The following is a 25,595-nucleotide window of genomic DNA, read 5'->3' as shown; positions in this document are numbered from 1 at the left end:
TCAAATAAATAAATAAAATCTTTAAAAAAAATTGGAATTGCTCAGCAACTGCTACATAACGGTTATTCTTCTAGAAAACAGAATGAAAAGACCAAAAAAAAAAAAAAAAAAAAAAAAAAAAGAGAGAGAGAGAGAGAGAAAATGAAAGGAAAAGGAATATGTAAGAGTCAACTTGAAATGATAGAGCTCGGTGAGAAGAAAAATGTGTGAATAGCATAATGAAAATATCACTTGAATAAAATAGAATAATTGTACATGCTAGGATGAATTTTTAAAAAATACTATACAAGACAGGACAAGTAATGACAGGTAATGCAGCAAAGTGGTTAAGAGTTCAGACTGTGGAGCCAAACTGTTATGCTCAAATCCCAGACCAGCAACACACTAGCTGCATGAATGTGGGCAAGTTACCTAATCTCTCAGTACTTCAGTTTGCACATCCTAAAATAGGGGTCATGCTATTCTTACCTTAAAGGGTTTGGATGAGAATTAACTGAGTTAATATATGTAAAGAACTGAAAATAGTATCTAGTACATAGTAAGCTTTGAGTTAATTATACGATACTCTCACAAAAATAGTATATACCACTTGGCACTGAAGTGCCCTGCTTTTATAAAATTATAAAATTAACCATTGTGTATTTATTTAACTAGAAATTGTGGCATAACTACATTGGAAAGCTGGAAGGGAAGTCCTGGATGATTTAAAACAGCCAAATTCTCATCTATAATAACAGGAAGTAAATAGACAATGTCTACAATCAATGGTTTTAAAACAGCACGTTATGTAGTGACAATGCCAATTCCCAGAAGAAATAGAGAATTACAGTGCAGTTGCCTTTGGGACACAGGACTGGGGTGCAACAAGGTGGGGGAGGGAACGGGCATTGGTTCTCTGATTTCCTAACTATGTACACTTGTTACTTTGAGATTCTTTTTAATTAAAGAATGAAAAAGGTTATTGTATATGAATTGGCTGTCAGTGCCCGGCATATTAGAGTAGACGCTCAATACATTTTAGTTTGATTTTATTCGTTTCAGTAATTCCACTCATGGGAATTTTTCCTCTTTAAAGATACAATACCACAAGAAAAACATGGATGCTTATTTCTGGGTTATTTATAACAACAAATAACTGGAAGTGACCCAAATTATCAACCATATAGGAATGTCTAAGTCTTGTGCAAAAATCTGGTTGAATGCTATAGGCCAAGAACTTAAGTTTATTGTTTCAGATGGCTATGGACTGGCTAAAATATAGCCCCCCCCACACACACAGTGAGAGATCAAGAGAGAGAGAGTGAGTGAGTACACACTCTGATGTGTTTAGACTAGGAAACCTGAGACAACCAAGGTGTCCAAACAGAGGAGATAGAAGTGTGGTGCATCTTAGAGCAGCTTCCCCTGCCCCTAAGTCTCTAATAGGGGCTTTACAGCTGCTTGGGTCACTATGGAAAGGGAATTTCTTCCAAAACTCAGAGTTTCTTTTTGAGCTCTGGTCTCTTATTCTTAAAATTCACATCACTATCCGTGAACGATGCACACGAACAATCAATGCCATTAATAGCAATTACTGCAGATACGTAGGAGCCTCTCCCTTGTCCTACAGTCAGGCTCAGCATTAGCCAATTCATGACTCCCCTGGAATTCATTATCAGGAGTGGCTCAGCCTCCAGCTCCACAGTGCTCAGAAAATCCATTGATTAGCAAAGTATTGACAAAACGAGGTGACGACAATGAAAAAAATGGATGACACGGGGCAACAGAGTGAGTCTCCATCTGAACCTACAGACAAGGCCTCCATCTCTCAAAGAGGCCATGAACTGAACAAGGCAGCTTCTCTAGATCTTCGGTTTCTCACCTGAGAAACGGGATACATTTTTCCTGCTTCCATGTGATGCTAAAGAGTATAAAATGCAATGATGCTTGGGAAGTTGTTGATCATGGGTTCTGATCCAAAGTAGGAGGAATTCAACTAAGCTCAGCTATGTGTGTGACTCACTCCTCAGAACTGTGCTTCTCAAGGCTTAGCATGCATCAGAATCCCTTGGAGGCCCTGTTAAAACCCAGATGGCTAGGCTCTATCCCCAGAGTTCCTGATTTGGTAGGTCAGCGGGCAGGGCCCAAACTTCTGCATCTGTAACAGATTCCCAGATCATACTGCTGGTCCAGGACACAGGCACAAATACTACCAAAACTAACTGGGATAAAAGTTGAGACTTTGAAGAGAGAAGAAAAAGGCCGATGGAGAAAGTTTTCTACAGGTCCTCATCTGTCCTTTGTCCTGATGCCCACTGGGCAGAACCTTGACTTAGCATCTTTACCAGTGCCGCCTCCTTCCCAAGCTCCCTTCCAAGGTTCTTTCACCAAACCAAACCTTCCTTGTCAACTTCCTGCACTGAAAGATGACAGCCCGATCCCATCTGCCTGCATCCTACGTGCTGATGCAAGAGGCCACCTTTTTAGGTTCCAAGAAATTATGCATTCGTTATGGAGGAAATTAACACCTCAAAGCAAACTATAATTAGGAATTCTTCAATTCAGTTTATGCTTTTTCAATTAGGCACTCTATAATTTTAATCATGGGAGCATTAACATGTTTCTGTAATTTATATACCTGTGGTATAATTAAGCCTGGGAAACACATTGCTCTAAACTTGAATAGAAGAGATTGTTTCCCTTCACACTTGCAGTATTACAGGTCCCTAATGGAGAGATGATGCCAGTTTCAAAGGAGCCATTTCTAAGTTGCAGAGGCCAATGAGAGAGCTCCTGGCTTTGGAAATGTGAAGGCGTTCGTAGACCATGTGGTGCCTTTGAACATCTGGCTCGTGCGTAGACATCTGCATCCCCGAGCTTCAACTCCTATTGTGACTTTCAAAACATTCCCGCCATTGGAAACTGCTTTGGACAACTATTCTTGGAAACTAATTTCAATTAAGCAGGAACAGGGTGTCCTGGCAGAGGAGACGTTATCCGAGAGCCGTGGGAAGCAGATGGCTCGAAACTGAAGAAACGAAACAATAGGCTAAAACTTAGCCTGGAGAGGGACCAAACTCCTTTTTGTACACTGATTCCTCTTCCCCCTTCTCTGATTCTGTTCCTTTCTCATAATTTCTGCTCTGCCTTTTAGCTACAAAGCAGGGCCCAGATACTTTGTGCAAGGTAGTCCTCTTGGGATTCCGAGCAGTTCTGCAAATTCAAGGAATTCAGAGGCACGCGGAAAGTTTTTGTGCTTATTCAGTCTGAACCTCTGAACTTTCTGAAGGTTAAAAACCTTCATTTTATCCCCCCTCCTCTTCCTGCTCTCCCCACAATAGCAAACTCAGATTTGCTGACTGCAATAAAAGGAAAAAGAACATAATCAAAACTGGCCCGGGGGGACAATGCATACAGATTCCAACCCAGCTGAGTGACGCACCCGTATCGCTGCAGCATTTTGGCACTCAATATATTTTGTCTGATCTAAGAAAATATGGAACTTTTTATAGAGCGAAAGTTGGAAATGGATTTGTTTCTCCCACGCTGCTCTAGCCTCCCACCAAAGAATACAGATTTGTTCAGATCCCGACACTCTGTCTCACCAAACATCCATCTTCTACCTAAGCCCCCTATCTGCACTGAAGTGATATATTCAGATGTACTATGAGCAACAACACATGAATGGGTTCACACGCCAGTCATTGTCACCATGGTAGGAAAACAGGGGTGTGTTTCTGGCCCCCATATGGACCTTACTTAATGAAGTAAGCTGGCAGAGATCCTAGTTCGGCTCTTAGGCGCTAAAATTGATTATCTTCATGCTGAAACATACACCAAAAAGAGACGCAAGTTCCAAAAGCTGTAAAGCCAACACGGGCAATTCCACAGCAAAATGTAAAACAACTACTTCCCCGTATCATGAGAATAAGCAAGTACCGGCACCGGAGAAGAGAGTTTTTGGTTCCCTTTACTGGCTCGCTTCTCCACCCAGGAGCCCACGTGTCAGCCAACCTGGGGGTACCAAGGCTGTGGCTCGAGACCAGCACGATCATCCTGTGGGAGCTTGGGCAAACACAGATTCTCGGGTCTGGTCCTGTTAGCCGCAAGGATGGAAAACAATCTACCTATTTCCTAGCTCCCTTGATGATTCTAATTACCCTGGAGTCAAACCATTTCCTAGATGCCACCCCAGTGAGTGGGATGCAGTGGAGTTTGGAGACCGTCGTTCAGGAAGTCAGGGTCTGAACAGCAAGTCAGCCCAGTCGTAGGTGCCTATTAACAGTCCCTTTGAAATGCTTACATTAATACTCCCTCTGAAACCATACACGGGCCATGTCCTCTATTTAGCAGATCTCTGAAAGTCTACAGCAGTGCAGTGAACTAATATTTTCTGTGATGGTGGGAATGCTATTCAATATGGTAGCCACCAGCCATATGGGGCTACTGTCCTTGAAATGTGGATGGTATAATTGATGAATCAAAAGTTTTGCTTTAATTTCATTCTAATTACTTTAAGTTCAAATAGCTCCCATGTAGCTGTGGCTTCAGTATTAGACAGTGTGGGCCTAAAGTCTTGCCCTTGAATCCTTCTTGTGTTACTGGAGCTGCTACCCCTGTCCTGGTTATGAATACTTTTTTATACATTTATAATCTGCTTAGTGAGCCTACACTCAAGTGGAAATGCACCAGTGAAACAGCAAACCAAAAACAGTTGTAGCCAGGCAAGGAAAGGATGGGCTGCGTCGTGAAAAGGGATAAGTACGAATTTCTTCTGCCTCATGGCTAAGTTGTTCTTGTCCTACCAAAAAGCCAGGACTTTCAAGATCACCTCTCTCACTGCCACCGAGAGGAGGCAACTCTCTGAGCGCCAGCCCTAGGCAGCTGGAGCGAGCCTTGTGCAGAATGCTTTTTGGATGAGAGCAAATCTCCTTGGATTCTAACATGGCACAGATCCATTCACTAGCTCAGAGAACATCAATAGATCAGGCTATAGAAATGCACTTGATGGAGGCCGACTTGAAAGTCTGACCTTTGGGCGGCTGCAGACAGAGAGACTGAGAACCATCCGTTATCAGCTGTGCAAGATCTGAGACAAAGCAGTGATGCAAACTGTCACCGGGCCCAGAACACTGCGAGGAATAGAAGTCAGCAGAAAAAAGTTAGAGCAAAAGTGAGACCGGGAGAAGGCACCTTGCAGAATCACTCTTGCTCCTGCAAAGCGTTTTACCACTTCCCCAGGGTTGGGAGGATTCATGGCACAGAATTACATTTACTCAGACAGCCTGCCCATCCTTAGTCTGGCTTCTTTGCTCCTTGAAATAACTTGGCTTCAAGTACCTTCACCTTGAATTCATTACCATCCATCTACTACCACTGCCAACATGGTCACACCCGGAGCCATATTCTCCCACTGCAGGGCTCCATTACTAAAACCTTTTCATTGATCACGTTACTCTGAATGCCACTTCCTGTCTGTCTAGCCTCTCCCAGCCTTGCACCTTCTGCACAGCTTCCTCAACAGCACTGGGGTCACCTGGCCCTCAAAATCTCTGTCATTTGCACATCGACCTCCATGTGCTTTTAAAAATCAAGCCTGGACCATATGACCCATATATTTTTTTTAATTTGAATTTTTATTATTTTTTTCTCCAGATTTTAATTTAAATTCTACTTGGTTAACATAGAGTGCAATGTTGGTTTCAGGAGTAGAATTTAGCGATTCATCACTTACATACAATACCCAGGGCTCGTCATAACAAGTGCCCTTCTTTTTTTAAAATTATTATTATTTTTTATTAACATATAATGTATTATTAGCTCCAGGGGTACAGGTCTGTGAATCGTCAGGCTTACACACTTCACAGCACTCACCATAGCACATACCTTCCCCAATGTCCATAACCCAACCAACCTCTCCCTCCCTCCCCCCGGCAACCCTCCATCTGTTGTGAGATTAAGAGTCTCTTATGGTTTGTCTCCCTCCCGATCCCATCTTGTTTCATTTATTTTTTTCCTACCCCCCCAAACCCCTCGTGTTGCCTCTCAACTTCCTCATATCAAGGAGATCCTATGATAATTGCATATGACCCATTTTTAAGAACTTCCGTTGACTTCATCATCTTCTTTCTCCCATGGCCCTGGATCAAGGTAGGTGTCTTTCTTCTTTTCTACAGTCAGAGCTGCTGGGAGCTCTTAGAGAAAACTGAACTATAAAGCTTCCACCATCTCCTATTTAAAAAAAAAAAATTCTTCCTTTGGCTTTCACGTTTTAACTCTGCCCTGGTATTTCTTCTACCTCTTTGGCCAGCCCTTCTCCATCTCCTGTGTGGTTTCTTCACAGAGGGCTCTCTGGTCCTTATCTCTTCTCATAGATACTCTGCCTGGATAAGGTCATTTGCTCCTCCCATGCTTCAAATACCACTTGAATGTTAATGGTTCTCCAGTCTCAAACCCCCTGCTCTCATGCCTCTCTAGCCCTCCAGCCTTCTGGAATTTAAATAGTCCCTATGGTAGGAGGTGAACATGACAACCACACTCTCTTCTCCCTCATGCCAGCGACAGTCTGTTTCCATCTCTCCAGATGGCAGACGGTCCAAAATAGAACACTCTCTCGTTCTTCATGTTCCAGCAACTGCTCCTCCTGCTCCATTTAAAATATTCTTTCTGAAACACCTGTTTTTCCTCCTTGGTTGGAGCCTAAGGAATAAAATCCAGAATCCATCAACACTGGAACCAATTGTTGGTAAGTTGGGTTGTTTGGGGGCTGAGAAAAGGAAACCTGCAACACAGGTAGGGTGAGCTGGAGTGACTGTGAGCCCACCTATATTACCTGGGGCCCATCCTTCCCCCTTTTGTTTTCCTGCATGGTCTTTCCTACTGGGGCTTTGTGTCATACTCACTAGACTGACCCTGTCTCTTTGGTTAGTTTCGATGGTAGCGACGTATCTCTTTAATCGTAGTTACCCGTGCCCTTTGTCACCATATTTAGAGTGTGGGACAGCCCCATCGGGAACAGCCCTGCGGTAGTATTTATCCCACTAGGTCTTATTTCTGCTTGTCTCTTTTTGTATCTGGCTCCTCCTCTTCCCCAGTCTGGTGTGATGAAATCCTGGCATGTGGATAGACTTGGCAACAAATGATATTACTTACAGAGCTAAATCTTCTTGCAGTCTACGTGAGAATGCACTTGCCCATCCCTCCACCAAAGTGGGTCACATAGCACCCCTCATCTTCAGTCCCCAGAAAAGGAGACCCAGAGAGCTGGGGAACTAAGTGAAATTAATGATGTCTTAAGAAAGAGTATCCAAGTATAATTGCCATTTCCATGTCTCCCAATGCAGACAGGGACTCAGGAACGGCTCAGATTGCCCCATGCTAATAAATCCTCAACAATCTTCATTCCGCCTTCCTAATTGGATACTATCATGTCCTCATATCTGAGACTCAGATGGTAATGATGCCAGTTTTGCTCACTGAAGCTCCAAGGGATCAGCGGAAGCCTTCTGTGATGGTTTTACGTGCTCCCCATCTGGGCTCCACGGTTATTAAAGGAATCCTGGAAAAATCTGGCAATTTTTCCTCTTCTTCCCAATTAAGTGTTTTCTTTCTTTGGGAGTGGACTGGATCTCTAGTTTGTAGGGCAGCTCGTCACTGTGCATTTCAAAGTCATAGTATTAACTCCCTGTACCTGTCAAGTGCAAGGGTCTCCGGCATTTCTCATTAGAGAGCAAAGAGAACTTGCAGTGGGTATTAGAGGCCACTCACCAGATCCCTCTATCTCCATGTACGCAGACTCTCATATTTCCAGCACTCCAAGCCTAGTACAGGTCTGAAGCATCCCATTAAAGCAAGTCACAAGTCTGAGGTTTGGAGGACGTCCCTTGGAGGTCCCCAATACTCGCCTGAACCAAATCTCAGTCCTGTTCTTGCCCACCTGGTTCCTTATCCCCATCACATTCCTAATCTTCCAGGCCACATTCATCACCACTGGTCTCCCTTGGGTAATCTATCCTCCTAGACTCTTTCTGTCCTCAGTGTTCCTTGACTCAGAGACTCCATGTCACTAATAAGCCAGAACCTGGGAGTCACCCAGGACAATGTCTTTTCTTTCCCATCCACCTGCCTACCCCATAGAGTAGCCATCACCAAGGTTGCTGCCCATTCTCCCTGATCAAGGCCCTCTCTCCAACCGTTCAGGCATGGATGGCCGTTCCTTCTCATCTGGAGAGCAATGTCTTCTGGCCCTTTCCCATCCAACCTCATCAAGGGCCACCCGCCCTTACATTTTCTGGCCACTGCTGCCCTCCTGGACTCCTTTTATTTTTCTAACCTCATCTCCTGACTCCCCAGCCTGGTGTGACCCCCTCTTAGGTGAAACCCAAGACAGAAACCCAAGAAGAAAAACCAGTAAGGTGTGCCTTGTCGAGTTAGCTCCCCTCGTGGGCAACCAGGATTCAGTCTTAAGGGAGGTGAGTGAGGACCCATGTGGCACATGCCTCGGAATGGTCCATACGGAGGACAGGAACCTGGGCATGCTTGGACTCCCGTCTCCTCCTGGCATTCAGTCCTGTGTGTTTCCGCACTGGCTCTGCCCGCTCACACTAACCGAGGTCTGTGGGGGCTTTGGAGGAAGCACTGAAGCCAAGAAGAAAGAGGGCGGGGTGGCGCTGCAGGAGGGGTCCCGTCCCTCTGCGTGAACCTCTGCACAAACCAACCAGCTCAGCCGCAGCTAAAATGAGGTGGGGGGTGGGGTGAGGTGGCCCCAAGCCAATGAGAACCAGTTATGATTGCGAACAATCTGTATTGTCAGTTAGTGTCTGTGGCAGCATTTGCGGGGAGCTCTCTCTGCCATTAGGATGTCTGCACGTGGGCCTGCTCGCTCATTTCTGGATCTCCAGTGCTCAGCCCAACGGCTGGCACATGGCTGTTTGCTCAAATTCAAATGCATATACCGACTTAATGAATTGTGAATGGGAAACCCGGACTCCTCTCCAGGGATTTGGTCTCCCCTCTCCTGCTTGGTTTTGACTGCAGGTCTCCAGTCTGGTTTCTTTGTTTATAAGGTCTCGCTAAAGGAAGCTCACATGGGGCCCCAGGCCCCTTCCCAAGGATGCTTTGGATCTGCTTTCCTTCGATTTCACAGCATATAGTGGCTGGTCCTCCAACTGGAGGGCGCTGCTCTTAGCCCTTGATTTGCTGGCCCTTTTGGCTGTGGAGATGCTCCAGCCCCATCTGCTTGATGTCATGTTTCTGAAATGTGCCGAAATCTGAGGCTGTGCTTGGAAGCAATATTGTTCTGAGGATTTTCTGACATTCATGGAGTTCGCGGCACATTCTCTGATGTGTCACACCCTTGCCAGCACCCTGTAGCCAGGACTTCCTGGTGTCTGAGCAGCGAACAGGCATCAGACACAACAGGTCTCAAGTATCTGACCAGGGAGTGCCCAGCGCAGAGCGGGAGCCCTGAGCAGAGCTGATGTGTCCTGCTGCAGGGTGGGAACTGGACACTGGACAGGTAGAGAGAACGAGCCAGGCACAGAGAGCAGCAAGGCAAGGGCTCAACTGCTGAGAAGAGAACAAAGGGTTCTCCACACCTGTTAGGACAAAGTCCAAACCCAAGATTCTTTACCTGGCCCTGGCCTGTTCCTTTGTCTCCCTCCTCTTCCCTGCCCAAGAGCTCTGTGGCTCCAACCACCACGTGAACACACCCTGTATCTTCTCTGCCTCGGCTCCCACAGTGTGCTGCTTCCCCCTCCTTTCCTGAGCAAACCCCCCTCAGCGGGCAGATCTAGGAGCTGGCAACACTGCCTCCAGGAAGCCCTCTTTGCACCTGAGCTCATCAGGCTCATGATGGATGCCTCTACATCCAGCTCTCATAGAAACCTCTGACCGGGCTTTTTTTTTCTTTCTCTGATTGTCTTCCTGACAGAACCACATCATCCAAAATGGTAGCCATGAGCTAAGAATGACCTTGAAAGACTTAAAAATTTAAAAAGCCAGTTCCTCAGTCACACGGGTCGTATTTCAAGTGCTCAACAACCACAGGTGGTTGGAGATGCTGACTGGACAGCACGGACACAGGACATTTCCATCGCTGCAGGAAGTTCTACTGGGCGGTGCTCTTACAGATTGGGAGGTAGCGGAAGGCGGCACCTGTGAATTGCATTTCCAGTCCCAGGACCTGACATCTACCGGGCACGCAAAACAGGCGTGCTGAATCACTCATTTGTGTTTCCGAGGACCTACTAAGTGCCAGACACTGTCCCAGGGGAGGGGATCCATTAGTGTTGAGCCTCATGTCTGCGGGAACTCAGTCTCGAGAGGGGTGGGCAAGACGCAGAACCAAGAAAAACCCACTGGCAGGTGCATAACACAATCAAAGAAAGAATAAGGAAAAAGACTCCCTGGGCCCTGTTGAGTAAACACTGGTAAAGGGAGGCAGAGAGAAGGGGAATAAAACCAGAAGCGGAGGTCGGAGGCAGATTCTGATGGGCCTTGAATTCCAGGCTAAGGAGCTCGAACCTCATGTGGTGGAAAGCCAGTGACCCATCTAAGAACTTCAGGGACCATTCTAGAGCTCAGTGGGGAATGGACTGAAGGAGGAGCAGTGGACAGCAGGCAAACCAGTAAGGGCCATCGTGGCAGGTCAGGGGAGTGGGTGTGGCGTGGCAGAGGGGTACAAGAAAGAGCTAACCGCACAGCTGATTCCAGAGTGGGGTGGACAGGTCTCCGTGCCTGAAGGGCGGGGAAGGAGAGCAGGGGGACAGAAAGATGTCCCCAAAGAAGCCAGCTGGGGATCTGGGGTGGGGGACGTCGGCTACAGAAACTGGGGCTCTGCCTCAGAGACTGCATTATGGGTGATAAATTCACGGCCAAGTTACTTTCTTATGAAGGTTACCACAGATACATCAGCGTGACAGGTGGGGCGTGGGGGAAGAAGGTTTGGCGGGTTCGAGTTGGAGCTGAATATTAGATTCTAGTCACTGTTTGATTGATCTTTTAAGCAATTCTGGGATTCTGTCACTTAAAAACCAATAAATCTTTGAAGGCCTGGGGAAAGCAATGCAAAAGCAATAAATCTCCATTGTGGAGTATTAGAAAAATAGGCCAAGCTTCCGAGGTGGTTTGGATGAAGGGATGGGGGTGCGGGAGCCCCACAAGACAATCCGCCCTTGTCCCCCTCGCCTTCCTGCAAGCTCTGTTCGACCAGGCAGAGCCGGACCCCTGGCGCTTCCCAGGGACAGCAAGGGGCAGAACAGGTCTGGGGTCCGGCTGAGCCAGGGCCAGAACACTGCTGGCGGAAGGCAGGAAACAGCCGCACGGGCAGGGCCTGCAGCCGAGGCTCAGGAGTGAGGCTGCGGGAGGACCGGGTACTCCACTCAGGGACGGGCTGGGGTTCACAGGTGACAGGCTGGGCCTGGACCACCCTGGGCTGGATGGCCCCTGTGAAGTCACCTTGCCTGCTCCAGAATCCCTAGTCAACAGGAGCTCACTCCACAGCCCCACCAAATGGTTACCGAGTCTTCACTTGACATCCTGGGCAAGGTGCTAAGTCCCTGGGCAGGGAATACAGAACCTCCGGAGGGAGCAATGAACTCAGAAGCAGGAAGCAAGGTCCACACACTGGCTGCATGGAGAATGAGCTCCATGACCCTAAGCCAACCACTTAGCATCTCAGACCTCATCTGATAGGGAGACGGTACTTTCCCATAGCTGACTCCCTGGGTAAGCGAGGACCACATAATACAATGGCATTAAAGGTGCTACCAACCATAAAACACGATTCCAGACGTCTATGACCCAATCCATCCAGTGGGCTCACTGTGTCCTGTGGTTTAGAGAGCCTTCCCTGTCTTCTTGACGCCTGTGTTTCTCTGACCTGCGGGACTCTTCACTGCCCTGCTGGCCAGGGATGTTCTCATCCCTCTGGCCAGTCCAGTTCTCTCCATCAGTACACTGTCCCCACAGGCTTCGCAGGATCTTGTTCTGCCAGTTTCAGTTCTGTATCTGGTTACCTGCTCCATGGCCTGCCCCCTCCCTGTTCACACGCATGCTTGCAGGATACTAAGCCTAAGGGGAGTATAGTATACACAGGTGTGTATCTACCTTGTGTCTTGCTCTATCCCCATTACTGAGCTCAGCTCCTGGGACATAGCGAGGGCTCAGTAAATATATGCTGAATGACCTAATGGTCAATTCCTGCCAGATGGACATCTCAGTGCCTAGAGTTCAAGGCGAAAAAGGGTTCAGGGAACTGAAATCTCCTGTGACATTGCCCCTGCTGTCATTGCTGCTGACCTGGAAGTCATGCAGGCCGGGCCTGATTAGTTTCCTTCCCTTTTTGGCAAATGCCCAAGCAATGGTCTGAAAATAATTCCTGAAACGGAGCATACACCCACCCTCCGTGATCCAGAGCCTTGGGAAGAAAAGCAGCCAGACATTTCTAGACACCAAGCATTGCCCCTTTGAGCAGTGACATTTAATTTTTTTTTTTTTCCCCCAATGGAAATGTCACCAAAATATGTCATGCACAACTTTCTCCTTGGGAGGTAGTGTGAAATGAGTGCTGGCTTAGGGTCAGCTGAACTGAGTTTAAATTCTGTCTGTACCACTGCTTGCCTCATGGCCTGGGTCAACTTACTTGGCTTCTATTTATCTCAGTTTCCGTATCTGCAAAATGGGGAGATGATTATTGCAATGTTTTGAGGATACAGAAAGTTGATGTACGGCGACAGGCATGTAGCAAGGGCTTCTTCATTACATGGAAATTAGCAGGCTCTTTTCACTTAAAGACACGGATCATAATGCTACATGTTTAGTTGAACCAGAAGAGTTAACGAACATGCATGGCTGTGAGAGTCTGCAGGGGTCACAGCAGGTCGACCTCCCGGTTTGCCGAGTCATCTGTGATCGTCTCATACACTCGCCCTGTTTTTCTTTGCTCCCTGCTCACTGTCCTTTCTCACTGCTTCTGGGTCATTTCCATTCCTACGTCCTAATTTACTGCAGTCTTAGGATGCAATGGGCTTATTAAACAGATGTGCAAATGGAGAGCATGCAGGCCCAGAAGGAAAGTGTAAGGGGCCCTTCTCTGGGGGCAACTGTTTCCAGCTTCCCCAGGAACACTGGTTTGGGCTGCTTAAGAGGACCCCTTTGCTGGTCTCTGGAGCTGGGCAGGCCTGGGTGCTAAGTCCCATCTCATCACTTACTTACTGGCTCTGTGACCATGAACTTTCGGTCTCCTCATTTCTAACAGGAATATAATAATACGAATAGGTTAGTCAAGGTTAAATTCTTGGGAACGTAAGAGTTGCCCAATAAAACACAGTGATAATTCCTCCCATCTGTGTTCAACTGGGCTTGATGGGTTTCCAGAGGCTCATAGGTAGATAACCTGATTCATATTGAGGATGGGACCCTGGACCCTGGACCCTGGACCCTGGACCCTGGGTGACTCAGTGGGTTGAAGCCTCTGCCTTCGGCTCAGGTCATGATTCCAGGGTCCTGGGATCGAGTCCCACATCGGGCTCTCTGCTCAGTGGGGAGCCGGCTTCCTCCTCTCTCTCTGCCTGCTTCTCTGCCTACTTGTGATCTCTGTCTGTCAAATAAATAAATAAAATCTTAAAAAAAAAAAAAAAAAGAAAGAAAAATCATCTTGATCCTGCCACAGGGCAAGACCAAGAAGGCTTATTTCTCAGTGTAACTTTTGTCTTAAAAGAAGTTTCTCCGCAACTTTGCGCTGGGATAAAGTTAGGGAGTCCTAGGCAAAAAACAAAGCCCTTTCTTCTCTACCATGGAATCAGTTAGGGTCTCGAAAAGCTCTGGAAATCTGAACAGGATAGAAGTCTCATCTTATCACTTACTGGCCCTGTGACCATGAGGAAGCAGCCAACTCCGTGACTCCATAGTGATGGTAGATTTTCAAAAAACTATTCTGAAGAGAACCTCCTGAGTGCCACAAAGAAGAAGCAAAGCCAACGAAGGAAGGAACTCTTGGAGGTCTGGCTGGCTTTTGGCATTTCCATATTTTATTCGACCCATATGAAACAGCTACCTCTATGTTTTCCTGATAAGGGAAATGGAGGGTCAGGGAGATTAAGTATCTTTCCCAAAGTCACCCAGCACTGTTGGAGCAGGATCTGAATCCAGGTCAGCTGTCACCAATGTCACATCCTCTCCATCACCCCACACAGCCACCAGCCGTCGGCAGCAAGCCAGAAAGAATGCGTACCTGCCGGGAGTCGTACAGTTGGATGCTAGCTGATGAGGTCGCCTTGCTGACCCGTAGGCTCATAGTGATGCAAGGGGAACCGGGGTCTCCAACATGAAGGTCTTAGGCTTTCGGTCTGATCTGGCCTGTGTGCCTGGGTCAGCTGCTAACTTGCTGTGCAGTGTTGGGCATGCTATTCCTTTTTCCCAGAATGTACTCTTATCACCTGAGAGGCTCGCTTAGATTTTGAAATAGTGACCAGTGCTGCCGTATGGGGGGTTACGAGCTGGGAAAGGGAGAGGTATGGATGGCCCAAGGGGAACCCATGATTTGGCACCCGGAGGACCTGCATTCGAGTTCAGCTTTCCTACCCAATCCCATGGGCTCTTGAGCATTTCCGAGCCTTGGTATCTCCATGCGTAAATGGGGACAATCACTTACAGAACATACACAGACAGTGCAATCCGTGTACAGAGAGAAGCAAAGGACCACATTGCCTGAGAGTAATGGGAAGAAAAGCAGTGAGTCAGGCAATGATTCTTCTGAGGGAACAGCCACCACCCACTCGGGCTCATCACAGATAGGACGGTCCCGGAACAACCCATGAAGAGAACACAAGGCAGAGGTTCCATGGTCAGGTGTGCCACGAGCACTGCACACACCTGTTGCAAGGCCTGACTTAGAGTGAGACCTTGTTCAGAATCTTTAGAATACACAGTAGCTTCCAATTGCTGGCCGTTGATTCTGTTTCCTCTGCCACCTATGCTTCCTGGGTTGAGCTGGATCCAGGTTGGAAAACCAAGACCTAGATCATCTCAATAGCCTCCATCCTGGCTGGTCTCCCTGTCTCCAGTATTATAAACGTGACATTGCAGGGGGCTAGCCCGGGGCTCCCCAAGACCCTTCAAAGAAGCTGGAGCTTCTCAGAATTGGCCCTTATTCTCACCCGACCGCTCCTGCCTTGACCTTCATGCTAAAGGAAAATCTAGAGCCTGGGATTAACTAGTCCTGATTGCTCCTCACGATTTCAGGTGGCTTCTCTCCTCCTGGCCTTGCTCATGCGGGACCCTCTTACTACTTGGCAAAAGATCCAGCTCAGTGTCACTGCAGACTGTCAGCGGGGAATATCTTCTCTTCCCTAAGCTCTCATAACGACCTATGTATATCTCCGTCAACATGCACTGTATTGTAGTTATGTTGTCATGTTTCTTGCTTCCCAACTCAAGTGTGACTTTCTTCAGAAAATGACTTCTTTCCAGCTACTTTGGTACTGTCTCCCAAACAGTTAAACAGTGCCTGGCCCTGAGTGAGTGCCTAGTAAATGTTTGCTAAAGGAATGAATAAACAAATCGCTTCGATCCCTTGTGCCACACTCATTCCCCACATATGAGATGCTCCAAGTGTGCTTGTTGAACTGGGAGGAGCCAATTTTTTTTTTTTTTTTTGAGTAGGTTCCCCTGTCCAGCATGGAGCCCAACATGGGGCTTGAACTCATGACTCTTGAGATCAAGACCTGAGCTGAGATCAGAAGTTAGATGCTTAACTGACTGAACCCTCCACGTGCCCCCGAACTGAGCCAGTCTGAAAGCTGTACCCTGCGGCAAGGTGTAGTGGTTGGCAAAGCCCAAGTGACGAAGGCTGCTCACCTGACAGGGGCTCCCCGTGACTGAGCGGGCTTCAGCATCACTGTGATGGTCGTGTCCGTCTCATTCAGTGGGGTGTCGGTGTCGTATTCAGGCATCGACGGAGCTGGGCAGAGAGCAGAGAGAGGAGGGCACTCAGCATGGGTCTCAAACCCAGCTCACCACCTCCCTTTGCTGCCATCTCTAAAGATACCCAGGATGACCAGTAGGGGGCCATGGGGGAACCGGTTGGGTGAGAGTCTCTGGGCATCCCAGGCTTTGAGCAGAGCCTGCTCTCCTTCCAACCTGCCTGGAGGTCCCTTCTAGGTGCACGAGAGTCTGGGGGAGGATGTCTGGGAGGTGGCCAGCAGCCCTCAGGAATCAAGTCCCCCACCAAATAAACAGATAAAAGCAGGAAGTCCAAGTACTTAACAAAGACATGAAGGCAGAGTCGACCTTGTTCAACATATTTGAAATGCAAATTACAGCAGTGATGAACTAGTTCCTCTTATCCTTTTGCTCCCAATCTCTCTCTCTCTCTCTGTTTTTTTTTTTTTTTTTTTTTTTATGAGACCCTCACTTCTCTCAGCCCCAGCTGATAGAGGAGTACGAAAATCAAATCCCTTGGGAAGGTAATCTAGCTGTTTGTATTAAGAGCTATTAAAACCCACATCCCTTTTAATTCAGTCTTTCAATTTCTGGAATTTAGTCCTGAAGTTATAATCCAAACCAAGGAATTAAACTTTATTCTGTAACATGTTTATTGAAGCGTTATGGTATAAAAACACGGAAGCACCGCATACATCCAACCACGGGGGAATGTTTAATTAAATTACGTCCATCCACTTGACAGAACATTCTCACGAAAGCAATGTACCAACATGGAAAACGCTCATGGTAGAAAGATAAGTGAAAACATTAAGCTGCAACAACCACTGTGGGTATCTGTGCCAAGTATGTATGTATGCAGGCCAGAATTGCACAGGTATTCTCAAAAAACGTGAATTGTAAAATGGGATCGGAGATAATTCTCTACTGATGTTGCCTGGCGGTGGGGGGGGCCATCTCAGGGACAGCAGGGGACATCTCAGACCTCCGGGCTTTACACTAGTCACTCCTTCTCTCCTTCCTTCATTCATTCCCACACATTTCATGAGAACTTGTGCTGTGCCCTGTACTGACAAAAAGAATATTGCTGAAATCACATTTTTTTACAAAACAATTTGTATGAGAAAAAAATGTACTATTTAATGCAATTGTGTGGTAAATTATTTGGTGGAATCACTTAGGGTTCCTGCTGGTCTAGTTTAATTAGTATGTTTTTTACACTTTAGGAAGTTCGTGATTTCGGTTTACTTCACAAGACTACAATGCTAACACATTAGGGACTGCATCGTCCTAATTGTTCCATACCACGAGGTGACAGCTGGCTCTGCCCTTTTATGCTCCCAGGAAAATTAGGAATGGGGGGGGGAGACCCAGAACATGTTTCTTCCCTTTCCCCTTTCTATTAAGAGAGATACCTGAAATTTTGGTGGCAATCCTAGTGGTGACAGGGGGTCCGAAGCCCTTGGCTGTACTGGCTTTGATGGTGAAGGAGTAGGTGGTGCCCGGGTACAGCCCCACAAAGAGGTGGTGGGTTTCATTCCGCAGCTTGAAGACCTTCCCCCGCTGGCTGGAGAGGTCGGCACTTGGGTCCAGGGAGCCAACGGCCTTGTAGTTGATCTATACGACAAGCGAGGAAGCAAACAAATAAATATGTCACTTGGAAAGCTAGATGGAACTCATCCAGGGGAACATCGGGGGAGGAAAGGCGAAAGAGGCACGTGGACTTGACAGCAAGTTCTGCTGTGACTGTCCAGCTTACACATTAACCCAACCTTGAACACTCCACTGTTGATACACGGGAGCGCGGTGGCGCAACAGAAACAGAGCGTGAGCCACACGCCTGCTTTTCAGTCTTCTCGTGGTCACGTGAAAAGTGAATAAAATAAAGAAGAAAGTAAAATTGATTTTAACAATATATTTTGTTGAACCCGGTATTTGCCAAGGTTAATCATTTCAACAGGTATTATAAAAAATTTAACACGGTCTCTCATATTCTGTTATTCAATATGAGGTCTTGGGAATCTAGTATGCAGTCTGTCCATTTGGACAAGCCCCATTTCTGAAGCTCAGTGGCCACTCAGGGCCAGTGGCTGACCTATCGGGCAGCCCCAAGAGCCCAAGAGTGGCGCTTCCATGCGGTGTCCCATAAGGATGGTTTGGAAGGCTCATTAGAAAGGCAGTTCCCATGTCCCTTAGTCTCCACAGCGCCTTCTGGGGCTTTCTTATGTGTTATCTTGTTGCTTTTCATCAAACCTTGGGGCCTCAAGATACTCATTCTCGTTTTAATATTGGAGACACTGAGGCTGGACTGGAAGTAACTTGCATGAAATCAGCACTTTCCAAACTCTCTCCGGTGATGGCCCAGTGCTGTGTTTCTCAATCCCCTGCCGAGCCATCCTAATCTGCAGACTACACCGCCGGGGCGACTCACCACGTATGTGAGTCTGGTCAGAGGCCAGACCCGTCCGCACTCTGCAGGGAGCCGGGTCCTCTGGCCCCACCCTTGGGTGTTGGCGCAATGTCAAGGTCCTCTGAGAGTTTCTAAGCGCTCGCTCTCCATTTCTGTACCTACCCTGCTGTGAAAGGAACCAGACAGGGGGCATCCCAGCACCGGCGCCCACAGATCACATTTTGAGGGCCACATTCCTAAATCACACAGCTGTTAAAGTAACACACACAGGACTGTGTGTTCGCTTCATCTAGTTTGTTCCATTAAAAATGTTTTATTAGAGTATAACGTGCATACAGAACACTCTACAGTTCGGTGAATCCCTACTAACTGGACACAGGCCGATAATCCAGCACCCAGTCAAGAGACAGACCACCACTGGAGCCAAGACATAGCCCGTGTGCACCCCCTCTGGAGCCTCTCCCCTCCCCCAGTAGGATGACCTCAATCCGGACTTCTAACCGCACACGCTAGTTTTCCCCCGTCTTGCACTTTATATAAATGGAACCGTACAGGGCGCACTCTTGCGTGTCTGGCTTCTTTCACTCCGCATTATGTCGGTGAGACCCGTGCAGGCTGTCACGCGTCGCTAGAGATCACGCGTTCTCACGGTTATGCAGTGTTCTGCCGCCGACATGTGAATAAACCCAGGCCTGCCGCATCTGAAGGCTGTGCTCCTTATTCTAGAAGGAGCTGCCCGGCTGGGAGACAACATGTCATTGCATACAGAAGGAATTCATCCATCTACTCATCGTCCCCTTATTGCTCCTTCCCAAATGTTGCCCGCGCCGGCCTGCGTTCTGGGACCTACATTGTGCTCTGCTGGGTACAGCCCAGATCAGTGCAGGCTGGACCCTGTGCCCAGGTGTCTTCCACTCCAGAGCGAGGTAAGCACCTTACATCACTCTGTCTTCTGTCAAGAACTCAGCCTTGATGGGAAGAGCAGACGAAGACCGAAACAGGAACGTACCAACTTTCCATCCCAAATAAACAGTCTGCTATTTCTGGCAAGGGCACCAGACATTTTGGAGACAGAGGTAACTTCTCTGTCCTCCGTCCAGCAGTAGCAGGGCAGCGACTGATGTCACTTGCCGAGGAGCAAGGCCGCCTGCTTGGGGCAGAGCAAATCGTGGAGGAGGAATCCAGAGAGCCGAAGGTTTTGGGTTGTTTGCAAGCAGAGCTTCCGGCCAGGGGTCCCTGTGTCGCAGGTCCCTGGCGAATCTGTCCCCAGCTTTCCCTCTGGTCACCTCTGCCTCCTCCATGCTTCTCGGAGGGAGGCACAGCAAACATCAGCCTCTCTGTGTGTGAGGGCCGTTCCGAGGGCAGGGAGCATTCGCAGGAAGCTCTAGGTAATCAGCATCCTGGTGACCAGACTGAAGGCAGGTGATGCACACGTTCTCTGGGCTCCTCCCACGTGACACCCCAGCAGCATCCCAGGGAACTTCCTGGAGGGAGTCCCCTCCAACTGCCTCCAAAGGTAGCCGACTGGGAAACACATCCGCCACTGGCTACCTTCCTTTCCTTCCCCACTCCCGCTTCTCCATCATCTACTTGTATTCCAGTCTGTGTCTCAGGGTCACCCAACTAAGACCGTGTGCTCACGGAGGTCTCTCAGGGGAGAAGTGAGCTGACATCCAAGGATAACAGTCAGAGGTAAGAGCATTCCAGGTTCCCGGCAGAGGGAACTGCCTGGTTGAAGGCCTGGGTTGGGGACCGTGGAGTGGTGAGCAAATGGGGGAGCTGAGCCCCCAGGGCGCTGCTGGATGCCAGTTTCCTGGGGCACAAGAACAGACACATCCAGGGAACTCTGCGGGGAGGGGGGGGGGCGGGGGGACGGGCAGCCAATCCCGGTGCACCAGGTGCTCCTGGAGCCTTTTGAAATTCTGCCCCTGTCCCCCTGCCTGGGCTGATGGCAACCACACTGATATACAGACACTGGGAGGTAAAACTCATGCCTTATTTACTAGCCAATTCCTTTCCTGCGCTCCAAATTCAATCCAAAAGCGACTCAATTTCCACCGAGCTGTCAATATAATATACCGTGCTCCCCTGCTCTCCTAACCTTTCCTGGTATTACAGGATCCTCACTTACTTGTAATGAAACACTATGAATAAATCAATGTATGTTAATATAGCGTGTCTTCAATTTTTTATGAAGGGCTTCACCAAATCTAATTCCCACTGCTTTGTCAGAAACAGTCTTTGAAAAATTTAACTTGCAAGTTTTACGAAGTTAGTGGGGGACGGGGCTGGGGAGGGAAAGCCAGGAGGTGAGAAAATTGGAATGGGATGGAGCTGTGGCCATAAAATGCATAATGCAATGTGAGTCTTTGGAACTAGAGGAAGGGTAGGATTTGTTAGAAGAGGAGACATAAAATAAAGAGTTAGTGGGGGAAAGGGTGCCAAGCTGCCTGTCAACCCAGGTCTCTTTTGATCATTGTCAGGGAGATTCCCAGCCAGAAGCCAGAGTGAGGACTTCCTAAGGAGAATCCAGTCATGTCACCCCTTAGAATAAAAAAAGCAGTGGTTTCCCATTGCTCTTGGGATCTGGAGCACATTCTTTCTTTCTTTTTTTTTTTTTTTTTAAAGATTTTATTTATTAGAGAGAGAGAGACAGAGATCACAAGTAGGCAGAGAGGCAGGAAGAGAGAGAGAGAGAGAGAGGAGGAGGAAACAGGCTCCCTGCTGAGCAGAGAGCCTGATGCAGGACTCCATCCCAGGACCCAGAGATCATGACCTGAGCCGAAAGCAGAGGCTTTAACCCACTGAGCCACCCAGGCGCCCCCTTTAAAGCACATTCTTACCCTGTGGTTTTCAACAGCTCTCTGCATGAGCTGGCCTCCCGTGCCCTCCCTCTTATGTTTCAAGGCTCTATTCCAGTGTCTAAAAAAAGCTATGGTTCCATTGGCCACAGGGCCTTTGTACCAACTATTCTGTCAGCTGAGAACACTTACTCCCTTCCCATGCCTTCTTTTTACCTAATTAATGACTGCTCATGCCGAGACCTCCCTTAAAATGACACTTCAACCCATTAACGGTCACCAGAGGGGAGGTGGGTAGGAGGATGGGTGAAAGAGGTGAAGGGGATTAAGAGGACCGTTACCACAATGAACAGTGACTGATGTACAGCAATGTTGAATCACCGTCTTGTACACCTGCAACACGCAACATTGTATGTTAACTATACTGAAATGAAATATATAGATACATTTTATATATGTATATATGTATTTGTATGTATGTGTGTGTGTATATATTTATACACACACACACAAATATAGGCACCCTCCCCCTGCAAATGACACTTTTCATGAGTGTCTTCTCCAACTCTCACGTCCTCCTTTCTCATGTTCCCAGAAGAACATCTCTTTCCTTTGAACCGCTGACTTTACAACAAGCCACGCAACTGTTTCTTTCATGAGTCCCTTTTCCACTAGCCCAAGGGTTGAAAAAGTAAAGCCCGGAAGCCAAGTGTGTGTCACCGTGCGTGCTGCTACATAGAGGTCTCCGGGAGCACAGCCACGCCACTCAGCCACGGACCACTGTGGCTGCTTCCATGCTACCGGGGGGAGGGGAGGGTTAAGTCATGGTAGAGAAAGTATGACTCATACCGTGTGAAACATTTACTCTCTGCTGCTTCATAGAGAAAGTCTGCTGACCCTCGTAGTAGACTTTAAGCTCCACAAGGGCAAGGATCTCACCTGGGTTTTGTTCCACGTGGCTTCCCCTCGCATGTCTGAAGGAATGATCCAAACAGCTGTGTGGTGTGAACGACTAGCTTCGCTTCTCTGATCTTAGGGTTCTTCTTCTCTAGGGTTAAATAATCATCTAAATGTTGGTTTCTGTTTGACGTTGCAGAGTGACCCCTGCTTCTTTTCTGTGGAAGGCAGCCTCTTTGATCAGGAGTGAGGACCTCCAGGGCGCGTCCACGAGCCCCTTCTGCCTTTGTAGCAAGGGTCCGACCACCACGGACGGTGGGTCACCACCTTGTGAAGAACAAGCAGCCTTTCTAGCCTGGGCTGCAAAGGATGGGACAAGACAGGCAGGGAGAACAGGAGATGATTCCCCTCGGAGGGCCCCGCCAGGAAGGACCTGTATGTCTCTTAAACATGCTCTAAGCTGTGCTGTGGTCCAGGCACTGGGCTGGGTGCTGGGTAAAGGCAGGTAGAGCAGCTGATGAGATTCTGCTCCTGAGAACGAGATGCTGCATGGAAGGGGAGGGAAGATGGAGGGGTGAGGGAACTGGCCGCAGTGCAGAAGCAGGGGGTCGGTCTGAAGATGCAATCTTCAGAAACTCAAATAGGGGGCACTCACCATGTGCCAGGCACTGTGAGGGCGCCTCACATAAAAACCATCTCATTTCATCCTCCCCCAAAATGGTATGGGTTCTTTACGGTCATTGCCATTCTTCAGTTGAGGACACGGAGGCCAAGAGAAGGTTTGTGGGCCGGGGGGGGGCAGTGTGTCGGAAGGGTAGATGGGACTCACTTCACCAAGTGTTCTCCGCTGCCTCTACTTCCTCACGGTCTCATCTCCGCCGGTGCACGAATGTGCACGCCATGACGTGCCCAGAACTTGGACAAGTCACTTAGAATACAGGGAGATGTCCTGGAAGGACCGGAGCACTGTTCAAAGAGCTCACTCACGACAGATGACCCCAAGTGGAGGAAACTCTAACTGCATCAGCAGGCAGGAATGACAGAATAAAGTGTGTCGAGTCCTGCCCGCCTATAGCGTGATGCTCCAGAAGCTTCCTTCATAGCTCAGCTCCCCTCTCACTACACTCCTGCTGTCTTTGTCCTAATCCCCTTGGGGGAGGGGCAAGTCAGCATCCTACGTTAGACCTCCCACCAATTCCTGACTTTCTGCACACGGCTTCCAGCCCATCGTCCTCTGGAGGTCTCAACCTCCTAACAAGGTTACCAACATCGTCAGTTCATTAAAAAAAAAAAAAAAAAAAGTTGATTTTTTTTTCTTTAAACCCAAAACAAATGGTTGATGTATTTTCTCCCTTCTCTGGACCCACTGTAAAACTATTTACAGACACGGTCTCTGCCATCTTGGTGACCTCCAAAGTAAACGCAAGGAAAGACCTATTCAAGGTCACTGCCTCTTGTCAGAAGTGTTAGTGTTGTCTTTTTGGTTTCCTGAAAATTAAAAAATCAGATGTGAGCACGTTCCTTCTTGAACAGATGGGTGAAATGCACATGGCAGTGACTTCTCGGCCACGGGGCCCTTGTTTTTCCTAGAGAGTAGAAGGCTATAATGACAGCAGGAAAATGATTATGACTGACACGCGTCCTGCTGCTCCTGGTGTTTCTAATCCAGTTCCTGACTTTGGGGACAAACGGAGACACTGATGGAAATAGCAAGGAACCAAGTCTTTGCGGAACACAAATTTGGGAGTGACCGGTTCTGCTGGAGAGAGTGCAGACAGCCTCTCGGGGAAGCTGCCAGACTGTGGGGCTGGGCCCGGACTCCAGAGCACAGAAAGCCCTTGAAGACCTTTTAAAAAGTATTAATGCCTGCACCCTACCTGAACTAACTGAATCAAACGCTCCAGACACAAAGACCTTGGCATCAATACAGTTTTAAATGTTTCTAGGAGATGCTATGGGGCAGGCAGGATCGAGAGCAGTAGAGCTGGACCCCTTACATGAAGGGGGTTAAACAGAAGAATTGCAAACTGTGGTCTGTGCCAAGGAAAGGTGCCCTCAAAGGGCATGCTGGAGACGAGGGGACTCACCGCGGGAGCACTACAGCGGTAAAGACTACAGGTATGACTGTGGGTGAACGCTGGGTTCGGTGGTCCCCACTGAGGAGGAATTGATGTGTCTGCACAGCCTTGTCTCCCCCCAGAGTTACGAGCTACTGTTGTGGCTTCATTAGCAGAACACAGATTCTTTGGATACCTTCCCCCCAGGGAGGGGGAGCCTGATCCCTCTCTCCATGAGTGTGGGCTGGACCTAATGACTCAATTTACACAGACCTAGTATGAAAGGGGGGATTATAGTAGCTTCGAGTGGAGAGACCTGGCAGATGCCACCTTAACCAAATGATCAAGGTCAACACTGGCCATGATCAGCCATATTGAGCTCAAGAGCCCCTCATATGATGTGTGGAGAAGGGTATTTGCCCTCTGTGGTCTTTTCCCCTAGAACTTCAGCCCACCAAATAAATAAACAAACAAACAAGCAAACATCAGGGCACCTGGGTGGCTCAGTTGGCTAAGCATCTGCCCTTGGCTCAGGTCATGAGCCCCGAAGCACTACAACAGGCTCCCTGCTCAACGGGGAGCCTGCTTCTCCCTCTTTCTCTGCTCCTCCCTGCCTCACTCCTACTCTCCTCTCTCTTGTTGTCCCTTTCTCTCTCAAACAAAAAAATAAATAAAATTAAAAAACAACAACAACAACATCCATCAGACCAACCCAGACCCAATGCTGGTCAGCTATCTTAAAAAAAAAAATGTCAAGGTCATAAAGACAAGGAAAGACTGAGACACTGTCACAGAGGGGAGAAGGAGATGTGACATCTAAATGCTACATGCGAACCTGTAGGGGAGAAAAAGGACACGTGTGGAAAAGCTCAGGCAATCTGAGAACAAAGTCTGAGGTCTAGTCAACAGTAAGGCACTGGCACGAATTCTCAGTTGGGATAAATACACCTCGGCTGTGTGAGAGTTTAGTATCTGGGGAAGTTGTGCGAAGGGTACAGAACTCTGAACTATTTTCGCAACTTCTCTGTAAATCTAGAATGTTTACAAAATAACAAGAAAAAGTGGCGTGCCGGGTTTGGTACCTGGGGGGTCTTTGTGGCTGCAGAATAAAATCAACAATATCCAGGGAGCTCTTGCCTCGGCCCTGTGCTAAGCCGTGGGGAACCTCCAGAAACATCCAGTTGGGTCAGGGAGACAGGCACGGTCACAGGAATGAGTGGCAAAGGCACAGAAGGATTACTGCTCTGAAGGAAGGGAGGCTGGTCCTCAGGAGCATGTAACAGAGAAGGTTTCTGGGGTCGGGCAGTCTTTCCCCCAGAGCGTGAAGGGGTTAACCAGGTAAAGGAGGTGAGAGGGCTGGGAGACGGGGCCGGGGGTGGGGTGGGGTGGGGTGGGGGGGAGTGGAAGCTGCAGAGATGTTCCTGGGTAGGATGACCGCTGGCCTATGTAGCATTTTTGTGGAAACTAGGAAAAGGCAGCTCTCCAGGCAGATGCGGGCACCCTCCATCC

The 25,595-nt window shown here is 48.3% G+C and overlaps 1 protein-coding gene across 12 annotated transcripts in view; it reads right to left on the bottom strand.

The window, feature by feature from the left end:
* PTPRT (protein tyrosine phosphatase receptor type T) overlaps positions 1–25,595 on the bottom strand; it is a 1,057,545-nt gene that overhangs the window by 286,060 nt on the left and 745,890 nt on the right. For all 12 annotated transcript variants that reach the window (XM_059133123.1, XM_059133124.1, XM_059133125.1 and 9 more), the window contains exons 10-11: positions 17,337–17,538; positions 15,838–15,940 (exon numbers count right to left, since the gene is read on the bottom strand). In XM_059133123.1, coding sequence (XP_058989106.1) covers positions 15,838–15,940; positions 17,337–17,538 — 305 coding nt within the window. The remainder of the gene's footprint in view (positions 1–15,837; positions 15,941–17,336; positions 17,539–25,595) is intronic.

Source organism: Mustela lutreola, chromosome 9 (assembly GCF_030435805.1).
Source record: "Mustela lutreola isolate mMusLut2 chromosome 9, mMusLut2.pri, whole genome shotgun sequence".
In the NCBI taxonomy this organism is placed as follows: domain Eukaryota; kingdom Metazoa; phylum Chordata; class Mammalia; order Carnivora; family Mustelidae; genus Mustela; species Mustela lutreola.
This window is presented reverse-complemented; position numbering and strand designations above follow the sequence as displayed.